This window comes from Gossypium hirsutum, chromosome A07 (assembly GCF_007990345.1).
Source record: "Gossypium hirsutum isolate 1008001.06 chromosome A07, Gossypium_hirsutum_v2.1, whole genome shotgun sequence".
NCBI lineage: Eukaryota > Viridiplantae > Streptophyta > Magnoliopsida > Malvales > Malvaceae > Gossypium > Gossypium hirsutum.
In genome coordinates, this window is record NC_053430.1 from 27,454,456 (window position 1) to 27,479,571 (window position 25,116).

At 30.0% G+C, this 25,116-nt stretch overlaps 1 protein-coding gene across 2 annotated transcripts; it reads right to left on the reverse strand.

The window, feature by feature from the left end:
* Window positions 1-16,406: 16,406 nt before the first annotated feature.
* On the reverse strand, window positions 16,407-17,795 carry LOC107953040 (uncharacterized). 2 transcript variants are annotated; one of them, XM_016888267.2, is made up of 6 exons: window positions 17,691-17,795; window positions 17,439-17,530; window positions 17,224-17,342; window positions 16,948-17,136; window positions 16,825-16,876; window positions 16,407-16,744 (listed from the first exon to the last, which is right to left on the reverse strand). In XM_016888267.2, the coding sequence occupies exons 1-6, from the start codon at window positions 17,716-17,718 to the stop codon at window positions 16,625-16,627; spliced, it is 600 nt and encodes a 199-aa protein (XP_016743756.1). In that variant the 5' UTR covers window positions 17,719-17,795; the 3' UTR covers window positions 16,407-16,624. The 2 variants fall into 2 exon arrangements, with proteins under 2 accessions (XP_016743756.1, XP_016743755.1); XM_016888266.2 differs by having other exon boundaries at window positions 17,439-17,756.
* Window positions 17,796-25,116: the final 7,321 nt, after the last annotated feature.

The following is a 25,116-nucleotide window of genomic DNA, read 5'->3' on the forward strand; positions in this document are numbered from 1 at the left end:
ACGCAATTTACATCGGATCTTCATTCCTTTCCATATTCTGAAAAACCAACAAATGATTATTAAACATCCACGGCGCACCATTAACTACTTGATCGTTATCCACCCTATTATAAAATCGAAACAAATAGCGTTTCTCCCTCAAATCTGAGATCTACACCCCCAAAGAGTGCCATAGATTTGCCAACGTATTCCTCATTTTCAGGAAGTGAACAACATTAGCCGTAAGAAAGCATCTAACAAAAAAAAAATATTTGGGCCTGCACCTTAACTCTAGCTTGAATCTGCCATACTTCATCTTCTTCATTGTTGATATTCAAACCCTTCATTGCGTTTTCCATTGATCAAAGCCCTTAAGAATTCAACGTTAAATCCAACAATTTGTTACTTTTTCATTTTTTTAAAAAGATAAAATAAAATAAAAGAACTCTAAAATTAAAACTTAGAAACCAAGAAACGTGCCACAATAGAGCAAAAGAAAAAACATAGAAAATGTGTCATATTGGCTAATTGAATTTACACAAATTTAATTTAGACATCCTATTTTTTTTTAGGCGTAAGCCAAAATTAGCCTATAACGTTTGGTTATCTGGTCACTTTGGCCCTCTATATTTTTTTTGGAGCACTTTGGCCCCTAACGTTTTAGTGGTCAATTTGGTCTATTTTTAACAGACATGCTGACGTGGCCATTAGTTGATTAACGACATTGATTTAAATTTTTTTATTCCACCAAGGCGCCAACACATTTCATACCTAATTAAAATTAAAAATAATTAAAAAAAACAATTGAACCAGATCTTCTAAAAAAGCCCAATCCTAAAAACAAAAAAACTCTTGAACTAGTTAATCAAAAGAGAGAGAGAGAGAGAGAAGACAATGAACACTAACTCGAGAAATTAAAAAATTTGTGTAAAAAAAGATTACCCAAAGGCTGTTGCAGAATCGCATTTGATTTTGGATGATATTTTAGGGTATGTTTTTAAAAGTTTTCACTTTGAAAATGTTATGTATGTTATTTCGATTCATGTTTAGGGTTTTTGAGTTTGAGGATTTAGGGTTTTAGGTTGTCGAATTTGGAGATTTTGATTTAAGGTTGTCGAATTTGAGGATTTGGGTTAGGGGTTCTAATTTTAGGGATTTTGTTTAGGGTTTTTTTATTTTCGAATTTTCGTTCAAGGTTTTTGAATTTTGGGATTTCTGTTTATTATTTTCAATTTTTGAGACATTGGTTTAGGCTTATCAATTTGGCTACTAATTGAAAGAGGAATTTTTGTGTATTTTAGTTTTTTTTTGTTTATGGTTTTTTATTTGGGGACTAAAAATAAGAAAACTTTTTGGTTTTGGGGTTTATTGGTTAAGGGATTTTGATTTCGATAGTGATAGTGATAGTGGTCGACCCCAACATTTGACAAATTTGAATGTTTGATTATACCTTTTTGTTCAGTGCACGATTTTTATGTGGGGTTATAATGTTGGTTGGTGAGGACATTAATTCTAGGCATAGTTTGTAGGTGAACTTATTGAAGTGGTCCCTCCATATTTTGTTGTTTTTGTTCTGTGATTATATATGTAAACTTTATCAGATTTGATAATATAATTATTAAATCATTTAACTTTATATGCATTTTGTATTGTTCATATTATTTAATGTTTTTTTTTGTCTATACCTTTTTTTTGTTGCACTTTGTTTGTCTGTTAGTATGGAATCTTATTGTTTTCTAACTTTTGTAATATGTTTTTTATTGCTTAAACTGAAGATGTATGTGGAGGAGGAATGCTACATAAACTTGTATGTTAGGGGGTAAATTTGTATGTAATCCCCGTATTAGGTATTCAAGAGGTGAGATGGTGAGGCTGAAAGAGGATCCAAATACAATATCATATTTTGAGTTGTATAAAATAGTTAAAAAAAGGGTTAGGGTTTAATCTATTGCATGTAATACCCCCTACCCGTATTCATTGCCGGAATAGGGTACGAGGTATTACCAGAGTTTACGATTTTTTTTATATTCAATATAGCCCCTTTATAAATATCTAACCTTCCCTGCAATATTAAATTGAGGCCGATCCATATCAACCAAACCAATTCAACATATTTTCAAGATAAATTCATACATATTTACAAGATAACGTCATCACATACCCAAAACCAGGTTTGTTAACCACACTAATGGCTAACTTTACATTCATTTCACGTTAACATTTACTTTATTAGCTTATACATGCCATTGATTTCCAAAATAAAGTTTCTTTATATACCGAAATCTTGAGATTGATAGTGTGATGTGTCTCCGACCAAATCCGACCTCCGAGCTCTTAACACTACAAAACAGGGGAAAATGAAACAGGGTAAGCACTTTGTGCTTAGTAAGCTCATGTAACAAGAATTATACTTACCTAATATCTTCAATACAATACAATAAACATTCCTATATCCATTCAATGCATTATTACCTTAACATGCACAAACTCAACATTCAAGTTAGTACAATAATTTCCATGTACCAATAATATATACTATGATTGTTGAGTTCATCAATACCATGATTTCCATTTCCTTGTTATTTTTCCATATTTATCCCATTGAATTTCTTGGAATTTTCGATGGATTTTTAGAGGTACACTTTTAGTGTACATTTCCGGGTCCGTCAATTCATATTCATGTGCACACATTTCCATTTCAGAGAGCACACTCCCGCGAACCTCATCCTTACAGCGGGATTACCAGTCCAGGCTAAATCCCCTGCAACGACAATTACCTAACGAGCTTGGATCTGAATTACTAGTACAGGCTAAATTCAGACCCTAATTCGGATTACCCGTCCGGGCTAAATCTATTTTCCACATATTCTTCGAGAGGGCTATATCAGGATAGGATCACCCGTCCGGGCTAGATCTTTTTTACCGTCAATTCCTTTTCAGAGATCCATCGAAATTTCCTTTCATTCAACCAGGATTTCTTCCCCTTTTTATCAAATATATCAATGTTTCATAAATTTTCATACAATGAACTTTCAAATCATATTCACATCAATAACATACATTTCAAGCATTTAAGAATATAATTCAAGTTACACAAACTTACCTTGATACTTGTTCGTGTACAAAAATCTACTAATCCTGAACTTTTTCCTTTCCTCAGTTTAGCTTCATATTTGAATCTTTTGGATTAAATAAATAAATTTAATTATCAATTTAATACATTTCATGTTCATATGCAACAATTCCTATAATTTCATTATTATTATTTATAGTTTATTCAAAGCTGTCTATTTGAGTCATAGTCACTAAATTATTTATAACTTGAGCTACGGAACTCCAAATTAAGATCAATTAATTTTCCCTGAAACTAGACTCATATATCTTCTTACCATAAAATTTTCAGAATTTTTGGTTTAGCCAATAAGTACATTTTATTCTTTAAAGTCACCCATATTCTGCTGTCTGATAGCTCTGACCCTTCTTCACTAAAAATTAATTATCTCTTCATACAGAATTCAGATGATGTTCTCGTTTGTTTCTATTGAAAATAGACTCATTCAGGATTCTAGGAATATAAATTTAAGCCCCTAATTATTTTTATTAAATTTTTTATGATCTTTCAAATTCAGAACAGGGGAACTCGAATTCATTCTAACCTTGTCTCACAAAATTCATTATATCTCATGATTTACAAATCCATTGCTTACATCGTTTCTTCTATGAGAAACTAGACTTAATAAGCTTTAATTTAATATTTTTTCATCTTCTAATTCGATTCCTAAAATTTATGGTGATTTTTCAAAGTTAGTCTACTGCTGCTGTCCAATGTTGTTTTAGTGCAAGCTGTTTATTACCATTTTCCCCTAAGCTTTTAATAAATAACAATTTCATCCCTACTCAATTATCCTCTCAATTAAGCTGATTTTTCTCAATTAACACTTTATTCTATCACCTTAAACTAGTTTACAACCTTTAGGAATCAAAATTTTAGCAATAGACTTTAATTCCAAACATTTTCACAATTAAGTCCTAAAAATCAATTTCTATTGAAATTACCTAATAAAATCATCTCATAAACAAATTAAAGCTTTAATTTCATTCTATTTCATCATAAACTTACAGCACTGAACCATGGTAACTTTCAATTTCATCCATGAAATCAAAAACTAATGAATTTAATAGTAGGACCTAGTTGTAAAAGTCTTAGAAACACAAAAATTACAAGAAAATGGAAATGATTAACTCACTTGGTTCAAAAATTATGGAATACCAGCTTAGAGAACCCTCCTATGGCATTTTTTGCTGCTGGAATTGAAGAGAAAAGAAGAGAAATCTAGATATTTCCTATTTAGTCCTAGTTTTATTTAGTTAATTTTGCAATATTCCAATTTTTCCCTTAATTTATCAATTTTCCTTTTGATTTCATGTCCTTGCCGTCCAGCCCAAATAAATTTTGGGTCTAATTTCCTTTTAAATCCTCTCTCATTAGACACTTAAGCTATTTAATCATCTCATCCACTTTTACACCTTTTACAATTTAGTCCTTTTCATTTAATTAACTATCCAAACATTAAAATTTCCTAACGAAATTTTAATACCACATTACTAACATTTTATAAATATTTATAAAATTATTTTCGACTCGGTTTTACGAGATAAAGGTCCCGATACCTTATTTTACCCAATTTCTTCAATAATTTCTTTTTCTAACTAACCACTAAATCGGTAAAATTTTTTCTATCAATATTTTCATACGATTTTCCTATCATATCAATTTTCATGCAAAAATATTGAAATAAATTTCTCTTTAAATCGGATTTGTGGTTACGAAACCACTATTCTGATAACCTTGAATTTAGGCCATTACACTGCAACTAATTTATTTCCATGTACCTAGCAGTAGGACTTTGTAAGATAACATTAGGGTTGTGTGGAATGATAGTAGCACTATTGACATATTGAACTTCTGGGTTAAGCATAAGGAGGATGAGAATGTTTACTTGATGAAGATGATGTACTCTTCAGATGGTGATGATGATGAGAAGCTTCAAAAAGCTAAAAAAAAGTTAAGGGAAGTGGAAAGGGAAACCAGTGGGAAAGTTAAAGAAACAGGAGTTGATGAGACTGAAATTGGAAGCTCTGGAGAGCAGTTTCGGACTGAGGACCCTGAAGAAGTCGATGGTGAAAAACTAAATTATAGAGTTGGCAGGGAATAAGAAAGAAATGAGACTGAATATTTTGATAGTGATGATCATGAGAGCATACTTGGGTCAAATGATGATGACAATACTGATGCTTATAGAAGAAGAAGTGGGCTCCCCACTTACAATCCAAACTTAACAAGTCCACACTTCTGTACTAAGATGTTGTTTAAAGATGGAAATCAATTTAAATTTGAAATTCGTAAGTACTCACTGTGTTGTAAAAGAGAACTTAAGATAATCAAGAATAAACCAAATAGGGTTAGAGTTAAATGCATTGCATCTAAAAAGTGTAAAAGGGGATTATTTGCAAGTTACAGTAACATGTCCAAGTGCATGCAAGTGAAAAGTTTTCGTGATGAGCACAATTGTTATATTTGTTTTAGAAACAAAATTGTTAATGTGAAAGTAATTGTAGAAATTTTGAAGCTACTATTAGGGACCACCTAAAAATGAAACTAAGGGAGATACAAAGAAAGCTAGCTTCAGAAACACAAAGAAAGCTAGCTTCAGAAATGCATGTAAATGTTAATATGACAAGGTGTATGAGGGCCAAGAAAATGGTGAAGGATAAGTTGGTAGAAAACTTTGTAGAAGAATTTGCTATGCTGTGTGATTATGCTGATGAGTTGAGACTATAGAATCTTAGAAGTACTATAAATTTGGAAGTTAATAGAGTCATACCTGAATCTCCACCACATTTCAAGAGGTTTTATGTTTGTTTTGAAGCACTGAAAAGAGGTTGGAAAGAAGGGTGCAGACTTATACTAAGTTTGGTTGGTTGCTTCTTAAAAGGTCTATTTAAGGGTGAGATGTTGTTTGCTGTTGGGAGAGATGGAAACAATCAGATGTACCTAGTTGCCTGGTCTATTATTGAGGGGGAATGCACTGATTCTTGATCATTATTTCTTAGTATTTTGATAACAGACTTAGGAATGGAAGATGAGTTTATATCATCATCAGTGACCAACAAAAGGTAAACAATGCTATTTTTTTTGCACCAATTTATTATTGATGTTTTACTTATGTTTTGTAAATTAATTTGCAGGGTCTTGAGATAGCTATAACGCTTGGTTTGTGCAAGTGTACACAATCATTATCAAGTAATAAGTAAGTAGAAGAGTTATCGTCTCTACAAGGACTGTGTATGTTAATCAATATATTGCAAAATTAAAGTTAACAATTTAATGATAAAAACACAATATCTTGAGTGATGGGTGACTAACTAAACTAAATTATTTAGATGCAAGATTGATCCTTAATGCAATTTAAACTAAATATGAAGTATGAAATGAATAGGCTAGGATAATTACATCATTCAACTTAGCTTATTTTTATCGTGCTTAACAGTGTTCAAAAATTATTTCATGGCAACTTGATTTTTCATGAGTTTCGAAACCAAATTAAGTCATTTCGGAATCTTTTACTTAGTCAAACATGCATTTTACTAATCATATTAAACTAAGGGTTTCTTAGGATTCATATGAAGTAACAGGGACGAGTTAGGTTTGAAGCAATTTAATCACATAAACTTAAAAACTATGCAAGATAATAGAGCTCGATAAAGTTATTACAAACCTTTAATTTAGTCGGGTTAGGATCTAAATTAAGCATGCACATTTCAATTATTGTGTCCAATAGTCATCGTCTGGTTAGGATCACTCAGCTAATTCTAATGCATCCAATCACATATGAATGAAATACATACTTGAGTTTAATTGAAAACATGATCGACTGAGGTACAAACACTATAGACATGATTCAAAAAAACTTCACTAAATAAATGTAATCATCCTAGCTAAGCAGAATTAAGCTACCATTATTGATGACAAGATAATAAAACACATTGCAAACATGGTTAAAATCAAAATAGCAAAGTAAATGAAGAATAAACTCTGTCGAATCAACAATCTCTTGAACTCTGATTGAAGATGTTTTCCTTTGATCTTTGTGTTGCTCCTTTGCTAATGTCTCCTCAAGGTGGCCGACTAAGAGATGATCTTATTAAGGTATTGCTGACTAAGAAAAGAAAGAACTATAGGATGCTATGCGTGGGAATGAAGAGAGGAAATGAGAGAATGAAAAAATGATATGAAATGAGAGATGAATGATTGATTAAGGGATGAGAGATATGTGAGATGGGAGTGGGTATTTATATTTGAGGTTGGTGGAAGAGTTTACTAAAAATAGTGAAAAATATTCCCTCATTTACTCCTTTACTTGGCTGGCCACACATTGTGGAAAAGGGTGGATGATGACTGTTTGATTCAAGTATGAAATGCTAGAATCAAGCAAGGGTTGGACAGTTTCAAGGGCAAACTTTATGTGTTCTTTTCTAATTTAATTTCAATTATAGAAAACTAAAATAAATATCCAAAACTGATTTTTAGGCAGCCAACATGCTTGTGGCGAATTGGGCTTGTATTCCCCTTGTTTGGACGGTTTTGTGACCCATTAAATAATTAGACTTGTTTACCATGTAACATCATTTTTAACTAGGTCAAAGTAACATCCCTAAAACCCAATTTGCATGGTTTTTCCATTCAAGTAGGGTAAAATTGCTCATGTCCATGCAAGAATTATAATAAGCTTCGTATTATATCAACTTCATGGTCCCCCTGCATAATAAAATATAACACATTAATAAATAACATGAAATAATTTAATTTATACACAAAATTAATATAATAAAGCACATATTTGTATTTTTTTTTATAAATTCATGCCTATCATTGGAATATAAACAAAATTCACCTAATTAATTAACCAATATTTGGAATTAATAATATTTTTAAGTTATAAGGTGTTATAAACTGTTAAAAAAAAACCTATATAAATTAGAGTTTACAATAGCCATTAATGACATTCTGCCTAGAGTGGAACATAGAAATTGTGTTAGACATGTCTTATCAAATTGGTCTAACAAGAAGAAAGCAAAGGATGTGATTTTGCTTTTTAGAAAACTATGAAGTCTACAATAGAGAGGGAGTGGGAATAAAACAAAGAATATTTGTATAAGATTGATGAAGGTGTTGTAAAGGAATTGTTCTCCAAGAATTCGAAAGCTAGGACCAAGACCTTCCAAGGGCTTCACTTAGTGTCAGATATTGTTGACAATAACCTCCATGAAGCATTTAACTCTAGCATCGTGGAGTCTATATTCAAGTGCATAATAACCATGTTGGAGGAAATCAAAGTTAAAATGATGACCAAAATAGTGGATAAGAGGAAGCAATGCAATTTATGGAAATATAATTATTGTCCATTGATAAAGAAGAAATTTGATGACAACAAGAAGGAAGGTGTTGGTTGAAAGATGATTTCGAATGGGGAAAATGGGTGTGAAGTTAAGAAAGGCAGAAAGCAGTACATAGTAATTGTAGAGGATAAAACTTGCAGTTGTCGAAGTTGGCAACTATCTAGGATCCTTTGTCTCATGCCTACTCTGCTATATGGTATCTTGAACAAGAACCTGATGACTATTTACATAGGTGCTATCATAAGGAGACATATTTTAAAGCATATGCATATGCTTTACAACCCATAAATAAGTCACATGAGTAGAGAAAATCTGGTATTGATCTCGGGCTTCCACCAATTGAGAAAACAATACCTGGTAGGCCAAAGAAGAATAGAAGGTAGAAAATGAACAGAAAAAAGTGAGGCATGGACAACTCAATAGGGCTGGTCTAATTTTGAGATACAAGAAATGTAACACCCCTAACCTGTATCAGTTGCTAGAACAAGGTTACGGAGCATTACAGGGGTTTACGAATCAAACAAATATAAATTTCAAATGTTTCATAACATATCAATATTTATAATTAAACTAATCAAAATCATATATACTGTCCCTTATACGAGCCCTCAAGGCCCTAAATACACATTAGAAACAAGTCGGGACTAAATCAAAAATTCAGAGAATTTTTTAAAAAATAGAAAAAATTCAAAGCTGCAGGGGTCACATGGCCGTGTGACTCAAATGGTCAGAAGACACACCCGTATCTTAGACCATGTGGGCATTTGAAATAGGGACACACGGCCGTGTCCCAGCCTGTGTCCATGCTCGTGTAACTTTGTAACTTAGTCACACGGCCAAGTCACACGCCCGTGTGTTAGGTCGTGTAATAGCTTGACTTGTAACCCTTTAAAAACTACAGAGGACACACGGTCGCGTGTCACACACGGCTGAGACACACGCCCGTGTCTCTGCCCGTGTGGACAAAAATTGGATATTTTACAAGCCATATTTCTCACCCACTATGACATCCACCTACACTTAACATTGTACATATAAATAAGTCATACTATGGCATCCAAAACAAGCAAAATCAAGCCTTAAACATGTAGTATATTCACATACAACCAATATGCCCTTAGGCACCTCAAATGACAATTATAAACATATTTAACCATGTAATCCATGTAACCAAGTAATCAACCAACTTTTATGTATAATTGCATTAATACACAACATGTAAATCACTTACCAAAACTTACCATTTGGTACCAATTGTATCACTTATTCAATAGCATCAAATACATATACACTTACTATAACATAGTACCAAATCACACCAAGTTATAAAACATAACTCATATGCATGTTCAATTTTACCTTTCATCATTCAACCACAAATCATCCACACATCAACATTATAAGGCAAATTATGCACATACCAAAATACCAAACACAAGCCAAATAAGTGGCTAATCTCAACAAAACACATATAGGCCAACATTTAGCCAAAATAACCTATATAACCAAAATCAAAACATCCGAAAGTACTGATAGAATCGATCGATAGTGTGATATAACTCCAACAAGCCTCCAACCCAATTGAGCTTCCGACAATCTAAAATGTAAAGAAAAACAACTACATAAGCAATGAATACTTAGTAAGCTCGTATAAACTTTAATCATATCAATTCATTTCAAATATGAAATTTATACATATCAAGGATAATCCAATATCCATACCACAAGATTCATGAAGCTATATTCAACAACTCACAAGGTGAATAAAACCACAACATCACTTATACATATCATCTCTAGCATAGTAGGATTTTAAATAATTTTAAACATTACCACTCTTTTATGAGCTCAAGCATATTTTCATTTGAACACTTAACATTTCAATGTAATTTATAATTAAACATATTACCATTCAGCCAACAGCTTGACACTTGTCTAAGCATCAAACAACGACACTAGTTAGCATACTTGAACATATTTCATATAAATTCAACATCGATAACCTTGTTATCTCAATCTGTCACACTTGAGTTTATTACTCGTCTTAACTTACATAATTTCGACATATAAACATATCAAAGATATTCATATATGTACATGTCATGATACATATCATTCTCTTATCGTTTTTTCATATACATATATCATCCATTTCAATATATCAATATATCATGTACCATCATTTCCATATATTTCATGTATATACCTATATTAGTTCGTATCGAACTCATATCATCTCGTAACAGAACATTGCTTGTTGAACCATTTAGAATATCATTGGATACTCGGGTAGCACACACGAGGTGTATTGAACTGTAATCCGTCAATTCTTGTACATGTATGCTCTTACAAGTTGTAAACGGTAAGCTCACATGAGCTAAATATCGGTAAGCTCTCTCAAGCTGAGAATCAGTAACTCTAATGACATGCTATTTGTATCCTACAAATTCCTAAGGTTCAAATAGGACTCGGTAATTATCGTACGTCTTTGGATTTACGCCATTTCATAACACAATGAATTGCATACTAACATATATATATATTTATTTAATCACAATATAATCACATATTAACATTTAATTTAATCAAAATTATATAGAATATAGTTCATACGAACTTACCTGGCTAAATTACATAAAAACCAAGATTCAGGGGCATTTTGGTACTTTTTTTATTTTCCTTGATTTTCCACCCGATCTTGATCTAAATTAATAATTTCATTCAACTGATTATTTAGACAAAAAACAATTCATTTCATTCAATTTGGTTATTTTTTATATTTTTACAAAATTACCCCTAAAGTTTTACTTTTATTCAATTAGTCCTTGAGCCCAAAACATGCAAATTAACCATTTTTAATTCAAACCCAAGCTAGCTGAATGTTCATGATATTCAAAACATCCCATTTATGCAACAATTTCACATTAAATCCTTGTACTTTTATTAGTTTAACAAATTAGTCCCTAATTGAAAAATTCATCAAAATCATTTAACAAAATACTTTTAAATATCAATCAACATTCCAAATTCATAATCTAACATAAAAAATCACAAGATTCATCAATGCCAACATTCAAAATCTTTAACAGGTCAAAATTGAAGGTACGGGCTAATTGGACCCAGTTGAAATGAACTCAAAAACATAAAAATTATTAAAAACGGAGCTAAAATCACATACCAATTAGCTTGTGAAGTTGCCCAAAATTGAAGGTATAAAAATGACTTCTTTATTTTTAGCCATTCGGTGAAGAAGACAAAAATTAAAAGATGATGGTAACTTTTCTTTTTCTTTTATTTAATTTAATTTATCAAATTACCATTTTACCCTTTGTTAATAATTAATTAAAACACCAAATCAATACCCATATTTGTCCATTAACCTTTAAATGGTAGTTTAATTACCATTTAAGTCCCTTTTTCTTTATTCAATAAGCCATTTAATCACTTAAATCAAATAGTGATTAAATTTTACATTTTTTTATAATTTAATCCTTTTTAATTAATTAACCATCGAAACGTTAAAATTTTTCAACGAAACTTTAATACCACCTCAATGACACTCAGTAAATATTTATAAAAATATTTACAAATCGGTTTATAGAAACGAGATCCCGATACCCATTTTCTAAAACCACTTGACCTTAGGGTCTTACCACTTGAACTTAATAAATCGCTTATAAAATAAAAAATAACTATATCAGAAACCTTTTCAAAGTTACAATTAACTCGAAAATATTAAATAAAATTTTTACGAATTTACTCGTCAGATTTGGTGGCCTCAAAATCGCTATTTCTAACACCACTCAAAAACGGGCTGTTATAGGAAATGTGGTGGTGAGAGTCACAATAGAAGATCATGCATTCAACCTAACAGAAATAGATCATAGATATATCATTAACACTTTTTCACTATCAAGTTCTTAAATATTTAAGTCTAATTTGGGGTTTTACATTTTTTTCTTAGTCTAGTGCCATTACAAGAACTAAAAGCCAAAAAAAGAACAACAGAAGATCATGCAATCAACCTACCACAACTGGACATAGGTATATCGTAAACACTTTTTTACTGTCAAGTTTTAAAATATTTAAATCTAATAGGGGGTTGTGATTTTTTTGTCTTAGTCTAGAACGAGTACAAGAACTAGAAGCCAAAAAAGGATGGTATATCAAAAACCTATTAGCACACAAGAATCCACAGCAACAAAGAAAATGAAGAAATGAATTGAGATGTTATTCTAACTAAACCTTTTTTTGTTTGTTGAAATAGTTGCTTAAGATATATTTTGTTTGCCATTACATGTAATAGTCGCCTAAGATATTTTTTGTATTTCAGGCTTCTAGGACTTGCTTGAAGTTGGTATAACAATGATGATATATGTAACAAAATGATGTGTTATACCATTACTGCTATAGGCAAATATATGGGTCTAGAGTCATTTTGTTAGTTACTATTTTGAACATGACATACAAGGTCAAATATTCAATATTTTAGTACATGTAACATTCTTTTGTCAACAAACATTCTTTGGTTCATTTTGTTGGAATACCTTTCATTATACTTCCCTCAAATTAGCTACAAATACAAATTCGAATGTGACAATTTATGTCAACAACAAAGTTTGAAGGTACTAGATATACAAAACACAAGAACATGACACCATACTTTTCAAATTATAACATTCCTAAATAATGTGAAACATAAGATAAATAGTACACTGCAAATAAACATTTTCTTGTAAAACTCTTTCTCTTTCTTGATTCTTAATCTTTGTGCTTAATTTAATGTGATCTGTAACATCATCATTGACCTCTTTCGTTTTTTTGTCCTTGCCCACATTTTGTACACTGTCACTCTCAGACATCTCAACATTACTGTTTCTACTACCACTCTCAAACATCTCAACACTTCCATACTTCATAATCTATTTCCTAAGTCCCGTATCCTCTTTTGCAAGTTTTGTTTTGCTATCACGTAATTCATGTATTACTTCATTCGCCCTGTTACACAGCTTATCAACATACCACTTAAAAAATCTGAATCCACCAATCTATAATTCACACAAAAAAGTTCGACATTTTATTATATAAACCCTACAATTCACTTAAAAATTTAATGCTACAACGAATTGTAGCACCAATTTAATCCAACCGACATAAAAATCAAACAAATTAAAAAAATCTCCAATTTCATATGTACCCTAAAACAAATTGGTTAAATATATACTTACCTAAAAATTTGAGCAACCATAATACCTTCTGCCTAGGTTTAAATCGCTCCATAAAGTCTCTCTCAGAGCTAACTTGTTACAGAAACTTGTTATTTTCTCTCCATCATAAACAAACTCCATTCGTGATAAAGAAACTAGCTTTGAATAAGGTAACTTTTCCATTGATGGCTTCCAACCACTTTTTTCAGACAATACTTTTTATTCTTTTATTGACCCACTAGATTTCAAGCTTCGGTTTCTATAGAATTTTAAATTGAGAGGGAGAGGATTTGAGATTTAAGGTTCTTCATTTAGGAGCTCTTAGATTGTTTTGGTTGTGCCTATGTGTGTTTAGGGTTTTTCATTAATTTTAAAATTATTTACAAAATAATGTCACATTAACAATTAAAAACACTTGGAGCCTAGGTGGAATAAAAAAATTCCAAATCAATGCCATTAGTTAACTAACAGCCACATCAACATGTCCGTTAAAAATAGACCAATTTGACCCCAAAAAATGTTAGAGGCCAAAGTACCCAAAAAAAATATAAAGGACCAAAGTGACCAAACAACCAAACCTTAGGAGCCATTTTTGACATTATGCCTTTTGTTATAATATTGTATAATATATATTTAGAGAACTACAATACTCATAATACACGTGGTAATCTTTTATTGTGCCAAATGTCAAATAAAGAAGTTATCGAACTAACTAAATTTTCTTTATTTGTTAAAAAACCTCACTATAGAATATATATTAGATTTTTGTTTCATTAATGATACATGTGGCATTCTTAGACTTTGCCAAATGATATGATGTGTGGTGTATATATATATACATACACGATGTGTTCGCTTATAATTATTTGTAAATGCACAGTATGTTTGATTAATAATTCTAATATAAGATTAGCTTATTTAATTTATTTGGCTTATTATGTGTTTTATTCATACAATATAAAATTATTTAAAAGCAAATTTTATTAAATTATTATTTTTTATTTAAATTTTTAAAATTTTCATAAAATTAGGATAATTTAATAAATTTATTTTTATTATACCTTAAATTTTATAATTGTTGTCTTGAATTTGACAACCATTGAATTTATAATTGTTTATTTTAGAGAATTTTGTTTGCTTTTAATATGAAAAGAGCAGTGAAACTAAAAATATAAACCTCCATTTTTTATCTTCTATTTAACATTCTAGGCTTCCCAATAAGTTTAAGAAGATTGGTTTTTCTCTGATTCTTTTTTCTAAAATTGTTAATGTTTGTGACAATTTGGGTTTTGTCCAGTAATGCAAGCTAGTATAACATTATTTGTAAATTTTTATGTAAAATAAAAATAAAAATAAAAAATACGGAGAATTTATTTCCAAAAAATAAAAGCATATAAAGAAACTAGTAACTAACATTAATCAAATAATTTCATAAAAGAAAAAGATTAATAAACCACAAAGTAGTATAAAAATAAAAAAGTAATTTTATCAATAATTTCAGATTTTGTCTGGAGTTTTTAGATAATCTAAAAATGAAGTTATAATGATATTGCACCCTATATTATGATATGTTAACATTGTTTAAGAATTCAAACATCGTAATCTCTTTTTGAAATGTAACATTACGAGCCATAATGTAAAATTCGGTGAACCAAATGCCTCTTGAGTGTAATTAGTGCACCCTAATTCAAATTGACTGTGTTACCATTTGTTGTATAAAATATATCTTGAATTTTTTTCAATTTTTGTTCAATTCCAAACAAAAAAAATTCATTTATAAAATCATAAAAACTATAAAATATTAACATTGTTTTCAATTTAGCCTTATTTGATCCTTTTTAATAATACATGAACTAAATTGATCCATTTAATAACAAATGGACTAATTTAATATAACAGAGTTCTCCTAGGTACTTTTACCCAACCAATTACGATATGTTTTCCAAACACATCTATACATTATTTGCGTTTAAAAATTTATTTTTGTATAATTTTTTTATGAAGTTTAAGACATTTGATTTTTAAAATATAATTTTATGTTATTTTACTAATTTCATTTAAATAATTTAAAATTTTTATTGGTGAAAGATTGTTATACATTTTAACTTACTAAATATTAATGAATTGCATAGTGTTTAATTCATAATTAATTTTAATTAAATTATGCAATATTAATTATTAATTATTTATACTTGGCTAATAAACAACTAAAGATGACAAAGAATATATGTTATTGTTAGAGAAAGAAGTCAAATAAATATGAAATGCTAGAATAGTTTGATTTTTTTTGGTTAACTTTATTGGTAATTATATTATCAAATACGTTATTTAACTAGCATACATGATTTAATTTTAGATTTTGTTAATCATTTAAACAATTTTTTTCACTAGTATTATGGATAATTTTTTTTTATAATAATCAATGTTTTTTTAAAATTTGAAATTACATAATTACGTGATTATTTTAGTTCCAACATGAGATAAATAAATACAGCAAACAGGGGCGAAGTTAGGAAATATTTTTAGGGGCCGAAATTAAATTGTAATTTTTAATAGCTTAAATCTTTATAATTTTTAAAAGATTAAATCAAAATTTTATCATTTTTAGGGAGCCAAAATACAAATTTACCTTTACTAATTTAAAATTTTAACATTTCTAAAAGGACTAAATGAAGAAATTTTCATTTTAGGGGGCTGGCAGGGTAATACGCCACTGACAATAAACACGTATTAAAAATATTTGTAATTAGTGCACTTTCATCCACTTAATGATGTTTTCTACTTTTTCAAACAGGAGGGCTTTGAGATATTGCCTTCTTACACACCTGAACTCTGATGTGGGTTTGTCTGTTAACGCAGCATTCAGGCATTAGATATGCAATGCAACAACATACATTAAATCTTGTAAAGATTCCATTTGGAAACCAAATTACTGTTAAAATTCGATACTAGCAAAAAAATCCTTATTAGCTCCTCCCTCACTCGGACATGTCTGTACCACTAGCATTGCCATTGACGGTTGATTGTAGCCAGCGGGATAAACACACAAGGAATGGCGTGTAAGCAAAATAACAGGTCACCGTCCAAGTAACTAGCCCCTGCATGAAAACACAAAGAACTCTTTTTTAACTTTGGAATATGCCATACAAATTCATCAACAATCGACAGAGTTTCTTACCTGTCCAAAGATATCAATATTTGCTTGCGGGTAGTACCAGAGGTGGAAGAACCTGGAAGAAAGTGAGCATCAGCATTATTTTTGTGGGTGCTGAATTTGATGCAAATGAAAAACCAGTCTTACTTCATCAATGGGATTTCAGCCAAGGGACAACATATGCCAATGACAGATGCTAGGGTGAAACCAAGGCGTGTTCTGTCTAGTGAGTACCATAAAACCTCTGCCGCTGCAAATAAAATGTAGGCCTCAACGTGGTCCGGAACTCCATTTTTATACATTTCAGAACTCAGTTCGATAAATAGTACCAATGCTCTGTATTCATACGTCACAAAATCTGAGCTTCATATGGCGAATTCATTTTTCAGTAACTAGAAACTAGATAGCATTAGATTGACTCACATAAGAGACCCAACAGCTTTTTCAAGGCTTCCCTGGGGAACATTTGAAGAATTCTTTTCATCCAAATAGATTTGCAGTAACCCAACTGTAGTGTAGAACAATCCCAGCAAAGGTGCGACCTAAATGATACCATTGACCATTCCAACATATAATGAAACAACCATCGGAAAATTACAAGGAAAAAAGAGAAACTCCAGTTTACAAATTACCCTTACCCATTTATTGGTGTGGAGAGGACCGATGTTTATTGCTCCATTTTGGTAGACCACAAGGTCGACCCTTGAATGAAGGCCATCAATGAGGGGACCTAAAATGAAACCACAACCAAAAAGCGAGAGAGAGATGGAAGGCCATGAGCTTTTTAGACTTCTCTTGCGCTGTTTTCTTACAGTGCAACAATTTATAGAAGGGGAATGTTTGAAATTAACATTTAGAGGAAGTTTAGGAAGCAGATGAGAGGAACTTACAGCGATGAGGTTGGGCATGGTTTACCATCCCCTCAAGTTTTGCGACTGCTATATTTCTTCATTTTCAGATTGAGCTAAAGTTAAATCTCAACCACATAAGCAATTGTGTTTTTGGGTAAACTACTAGTTGGTCACCCAACTTTTAGGGTGATTTTATTTTGGTCACCCAAAATGAAATCCTTGCAATTTCATCATTCAACTTTTCTGACACGTTCATTTTAGTCACACAACCGTTTAATTTCTAATGGCAGTTATCTTGTACATGTCATATCATGTTCACATTTTCATTTTGGTCTCTCAACTTCTAGGTTGCTTTCATTTTGGTTACCTAAAAAATATTATTATTTTTTCTAATATTGATCGGGGTAAAAACCATTAAGGATTAAAGTAAAAAAACAGTAGAAACTAAAATATGCTTTAAAAATGATCAAATTATACTTGTTTATCCCCTTGCAGAAAGTTTTATTTTTTTTTCAATATTAAAATTATAAATTTCAAAACATCAAAGTCAATTAAATAAGTTATTGAATTTTTTTTAATAAGTGTACATGAAACCCAAATTTATTTTTATTATATGATCTCAAGTCTTTAATACTAAGCTAATAACAAAGAAAAATCCTTACAACTAATTAAAATTTATCTTTCCATGCCAAACAAAATCTAGTATTTATTCATCACTTTTTTACTCAAATGAAGAATAAGCAATTCATTTAATTAATTGGAATAATTTTTCTTTACTTTTAGCTTAGAAGAGAAGATTCAGGATTATATAATGAAATGAAATTTAAGTTTCACAAAGAATTATTAAATATGAGTTATTAAGTTGATTTCATTAATAATAATATGGAAACATAGAATAAATTTTTAAAATTTAGAAGGAGATTAATTCAATTAAATTCAATATTACAGTAAGAAATCGGCTAACAGTATCAATGTATAAAAATTTCCAACATTTTATTTAATTGATTTTGATGTTTTGAAATATAAAATTTCAATATTGAATTTTCTTTTTTAGAATTTTTGACAATAAGATAAACAAGTACAAATTGACAATTTTTAATGCATTATTTTAGTTTCTATCACTTTTACTTTAATCCTTAATTTTTTTTACCCCAATCAATACTTTCAAAAAAAGATTTTTATTTAATGAAAGCGACCTAGAAGTTGGATGACCAAAATGAAAGTGTGAACATGATGTGGTGTATACATTTAAACACAGTTAGAAATTTAACAGTTGGGTGATTAAAATGAAAGTGCTCTAAAAGTTGAGTGATGAAATTGCAAAGATTTCATTTTGATAAATCAAAATGAAAGAACCCTAAAATTTGAATGACCAATTAAGTAGTTTACCCTTATTATTATTACTTTTTTAATTCTTTTAATAATAACCCATGCATCGATGGGCCTAAAGACGCCAGGGAAATGAGGAGTCTACGAAATAAGACTGCATTTTTTACCAAATACCAATTAAACACAAGTAAGAGATTGAAATTTCAATTTAGAAAAATTAAGTGGTGAAAGAATAAATATTGAGAAAATAAGTACAGAAAAATTAAGTATTGAATTTATACTATAAAATATGCTTGGTATTTTATATAAAATATCTAGCAGTTTTCATTTTGTGTTTGTCCAAAAAAATTAAGTTGTTGGAAATATTGATTTTCAGTTTGTTGAATTTTTCAACACTTTATCAATTAAGATCTAAGTTTTAGCTTGGTTGGCATTAATATTGTTTCTAGTATAGGAAAATATAGGTTTAAGTGCGTTGAAACGTGTTTATCTTTTTATTTAATGGTGGAGAGGGGTTATGGGTAATTTAAACTTTGTAAAAAAAAACTAAAATTTAAATTAGAATCCTCCCTTAGAGCAAAAGCCTTAAAAGTTTTTTTTTGGGTTAATATACTATTTGATATATATTTAAATTTAGTGTACAATTTGGTATCTGGGTTTGACTTTAATGTTTTGTTTGATGCATGAATTTTTTCAAATTAATATGAGTTTTTTTTTTGGTCTCATACATGTACTTAAGTTTGACTTTAATGTTCAATTTGATACTTGAGTTTTTCTTTTGTATCAATTAAATATCTATGGTTTTTTTACTAGAGTATACGTGTCAAATATTTATTGTGCCACATAATATTTAGTTTGGGTATCAAATTGAACATTGAAGCCAAACTTAGGTACCAAATTGGGACAAAATAAAACTTTGATACTAAATTAAATATTGAAGCCAAATATAAATACCAAACGGTATATTAACCCTTATTGAAAATGTAGGGACAGTGGCTTGCTGTATATATAGATTACAGTATCTCAAATTGGGTTGGGGAAAATAGTTCAAATTGGTCTACCGATTTGGGTTACATAATTAATAATTGGGTTATTGAATTTGGATTAAGTTTGTAATTTGGGTTGAATTTAATATAAATTTTAACAATCGATACACAAAATCCTCTCATCAACTAAGTTTAAAAGTAGGTTTGAATAAGAGGTTTGGGTTATGAATGTTATACCTTATCTCCTTCATTCAAAACTGTCAGCTTTTATCTTACCCAATCTTCAAAAGCAGCATCACTCTTCTCTCTTATGACTTCAATTCAACATTAAAGTAATTGAGACAAATATCTTCTTAATCTTCAGTCCTTAAAAGGTGTTAAAGAAAGTTAAGAACTTGGATTGATCAAAGGTAATGGGTGATGAACGATAAATCAGAAATTCATATTTAACCATGGTCCAATACAAGTTGGATGGATTATGGCACCCAATAAAACAATAACAGACACTTATGTACAGCTGTGCATATTAGAAATGTGGGAGATATTGGAGAACAGACAAGAGAGTAAAATTTATGGATGGCGTGACCACTTTGTATCGGAGATATGGCAATGCCATTACCATTTCTCTCCACCCATTCATTGCCTCCTCCGTACTTTTCCCTCTTTTAGGCAAATATGTTTCTAACTTTTCTTTTGCAAAAACCAACCTTCACTAACAAACTACTACTATTGTTAAATTTGGAGTCAACGGCGAATTACGTCAACTTTTTTTTTTATATAATGACAATAACAGTTCAAAGATAGAAAAAGAGTAGGATAATCTCATACAGTTTCTTCTTTCAAAGCATCATGGTGATGGTCTTCTCCCTATAGACAATAATGGTCTAGCAATTTTGATTTGACCCTATATATCTCCTCCCTAATCCAAAAAGTTTGACAATAATGGTCTTCTCCCTATGTATATCATGTGGAAAACGGTTCTTCACGATAAAACTAGGCCCCCTTCCATCTTTCGATTGGTGGGCTACACGTGGATTATGTTTTTGGATGTGGACATACATTCTTGGACACTCTACCCAACCTCTAGGTAGCTATATTTTGCACATCTGTTGGCCCATTTTAATTAGGTTAAAGATTTATGTTTGTTTAGCTGTTCTCCTTTGTAAAAAGAACGTATGTCATATAATAAAGATGCCAAAATGTATAAGATTACTTAGTAGAATATTCTGTAGCATAGCACAAACATAATAAGACTAACCTGCCTCAAAGCCTCCTTGAATTATTTATTTATATATAATGAAAAAACTTATGTTGTTTTAACAGTCAGTGTCTGCAGACTGCAGTCCAAGATTCATTCCACATGCAAACATTCAGAAAGATTTTATACTCCCTATGGCTTTATGATGTCTGCATTAATTGTCTTTATCTTCTCCTTGCGTGTTTTCTCGCTATTTGTCATCATTTGCAAAGCTTTTTCACTTACTATCATAACTTTTTAATGTATATTAAAAACTTATTCCAATTGGCAGTCACTTTGAGTCTTGGGTTGGGGGGCCATATAATGAATGAACCCTTTTGACTGTCTAGCTACCTTTTCTGGTTGCCGACTAGAGTCGTTAGACAATAATAAGACACAACAGCTGGGTTCTAATATATTATGTTATAAAACTCATCCTTATTTAGGAGCTTTGCTGTCGGCTCCCTCCGTGTGTGTGTTTCTTTTATTTCAGTTTTGTCCTTGCAGATGTTAGGTTTTTCGATTAACAGATACAAAACAAGTTTTGGATTATTGGTTTTTATTTTTATTTTTTTGGACGTCATCAGTCGTTGAACATCTCTCATATTATTTGAATTCCAAGTGAATGTATTGATTACATGTACTTTAAATTGATTTTCTTTTGAAAAATATTAAATGAGTTTCAGTTTGTTAGTATCTGACTACAAAGATCACCCACCTCAAACTCAATTATTATGCAGCAATTTCAGATTATTCAAAGCTGGAAAATAACATTCTCTGATGATTGCAGGACGGCAATTACATCAGAAAAATAAAAGAAAAGGGCAGTTGAGAAGCAGGTAGTTCTTATCGAAAATAATCAATGTGTGGGCAAAACTTATATTGCCAAGGGTTTTGAATAAGCCAGGCACACAAGCTCATATCAATTTCATATTTGCCTGATCATACACAAATGCCTATATTGTCTTTCCAAAATAATTGATCCATGGTAAAAGTATTACCAACTATTTTAAATTAGGACTCAAATGGATAAATTAATTTTTGTATATTAAACTAAACAGCAAATTTATTTTTTTTTAAAAATTGCATCTATTTCTATTGTTAAAAATGAGCGTAACTAATGAAATAATCAAACAGTCACACATCGTGACGTATCATGTACACCTCATGCTAACGTATAATAACTAATTTTTAACAAAAAAAAATAAAATAAAATTTTGTACGTAAACGTGGAGGGTCTAATTATTACACCAATACATTTTAGCTAAACATGTTTATTACTTTCCATTTTGTCATGTCAAAACTACTGAACTTGTCTTAAAAAACCATCTACAAGAATATATTTGTCAAAAGGACAATAACTAATTCTCGCTGTGAATCAGGAAAATGGTTATAATGGTACAATTGTACTTTTGTCAAAACTCAGAATTATAAAATCTTATGGTAATCATAACTTAAGTACTTGACATACACCAAAAGAAATGTACCGATAGGATAAGATGTAAGATTGAAGAAAAATTCCCAAATTAATATTCTTTTTTTATCAAACTAAATTAATAAGATTTAAAACTTAATAGATATTATTCTATGTCGACAGTGTCAACGTCGGTGTCATAAATGCTAAGAATCGATAAATAGACAGTCTATAAAAATAAAAAAAGTAATAATGATAAATTTAGTTATTAATATTTACGGTTTTTTTATTATTTTACATTTATTCTTTTTTAAGTTAAGTTTGATCATTAAATTAAATCACTCTAATAGAAATATTGATTAAAATGTTAATTTTTTAAACAATGTTGGCGTGACAATTCGTATGGTAATATATGTATACTTCATGATGACATGTTATGTCAATAAATAATTAAAAAAATATTCAAAATTAAAAAGTATATATAAGTTCATAAAAAGTAAAAAAAGAGCATGAATTAGACGTGAATTGACATGCGAACTATCATATTTAAAAATGTAATATTTTAGATAGTATTTTAATTAAAAAAATAATTTGATTATTTTTAAAAGGTTAATATTTTGACTCTTAGACCAAATTTTGCTAATAATAATAATAATAATCGAATTCACAAAACTAAATTTAACATTAGGCTAAAAATAAAACAATTGCATTAAATTTCGTTATAGCACGAGTGAGGAACCATGGGCTTCAAAGTTAACATCAAAATATACACCACTCTGTGGTGTTGTAACGCTTTAATAATTTAGGATGTGTTTTTCTTTTCATTCCATTTGGTGAAAGCTTACCAATCAGAGTTATGTGAGTTATTGTTCTCTTCACGCCACGTGGCGAATGAGAAAGATCGTTGTGCCCACCACTTTTTGACCCCCCAAGCAATATATAAGAGAGAATCAGCATGCATGGGATGGCATGAGTTTTGTTTCAGTCGTTTGTCTGGTCTACATGTTTCGAGCTGGCCGGCCTTGTTGTTTAAGTGAGAGCGACCGCAATTTATGGAGAACAATATGACAACACCATCGACAGTCGTTTTTCTAGATTTAAGAAAGGAAAAAAAGAAAACAAGGCCTAAATAGTATGATGGTATTTAAAAAAGAAAATGTTGCAGATGTAATAAAGTTTTTTTTCTTTTTTATTCATGTTCACACACGTTTTGAATAAATTTACTCTTCCAATAGTTTTGTTTTCAACGATGAAAGTGACTTGAAATGTGAAAATTGACTCTTCTTGTCGTGCAAGTTATGGGGTTTGGTGACGTTGGTCAATAATATTTAGATGTCAAAATTTATTTAGTCAGGGTTGTTGGCTCATATTCACAAAATGGATGGTTTAGAGGTGGATAGCAATGGATTTGTGTTAGGGGAATGCGCACAGGCTGTTACTGGAATGAGGATTACGGATATGGTTGAGGTAAAGACTGGAATCCTTGCTTTCAACCATGCCGCTGGGCTTGGCTTCTTCAAAATTGTTGTTGATGGTATGATTGGATTGCATTAAATTAAAGGAAAGGAAACGAGAGTTGGTATTCACGCACATAGTACGGATATATTCGCTTACCTTCTAGAGATTTAAACCCGAGTAAATTCTACGAGTGAATAGCACTCAATCCACTCATAATATATATGAAAAAATTTTAAATTAAAAAGTAAAATCTTATATATAAAAAAAATTTAATGTCTTAAGTACAATTCCTACATATTTGAATTGATTTTTTTATTATTATAGATTTTATGTAAAAATATAAAAACAATATTATTTTATTAATCTTAATAATAAATTTTCCTTTTTATTAAGTTTTAACATATATATATTTATGTTTATTCTATTCTATTTTTATTCTTTACAGGGCATAAACATATTGTATAAAAATAATATCATGTCGAATTTACGTCTGGATTGTTTAAGACACGACCCAACATGCTCTGTAATCGAATCTCTTTGTTCTAAGGATCGTGGGTCAATTTACCTCGCAAATTATTTTTAAAAAATGTATTTTAATTTATAAAATTAATAAATTGACTCTAAAAATATTATAAAAAATATTTTATAAAAAGATAAATTAATCTTTCTCTAGATCCAAAAAAATCTTAAGTTTAAATTATTTTAAGATTGTTGTACAATGAAAAAAAAAAGTCTTTTTTTCTTCTCTCTTAAGTTTAAATTAAGTAAAATAGGTAAAACCATTAAATTAACATTTATCACTTTTCTCTCAAATTTCTTTTATTTTCAATACACATTTTCTAGGACTTTTACAAGATATGCAAACTATATTTTAATACTTTTAAGTGAGTCTCTTTAATTAATTTAATAACAATTCCCATTTTCTTTTCCAGATATATTGATTAATCTCTAAGAAATTAAGATTGTGACTTGTGATAGATTAGGATTTTTATTGTAAAGTTTATTTTTTATTAATTAAATGATTTTGGGATTTAATTATGT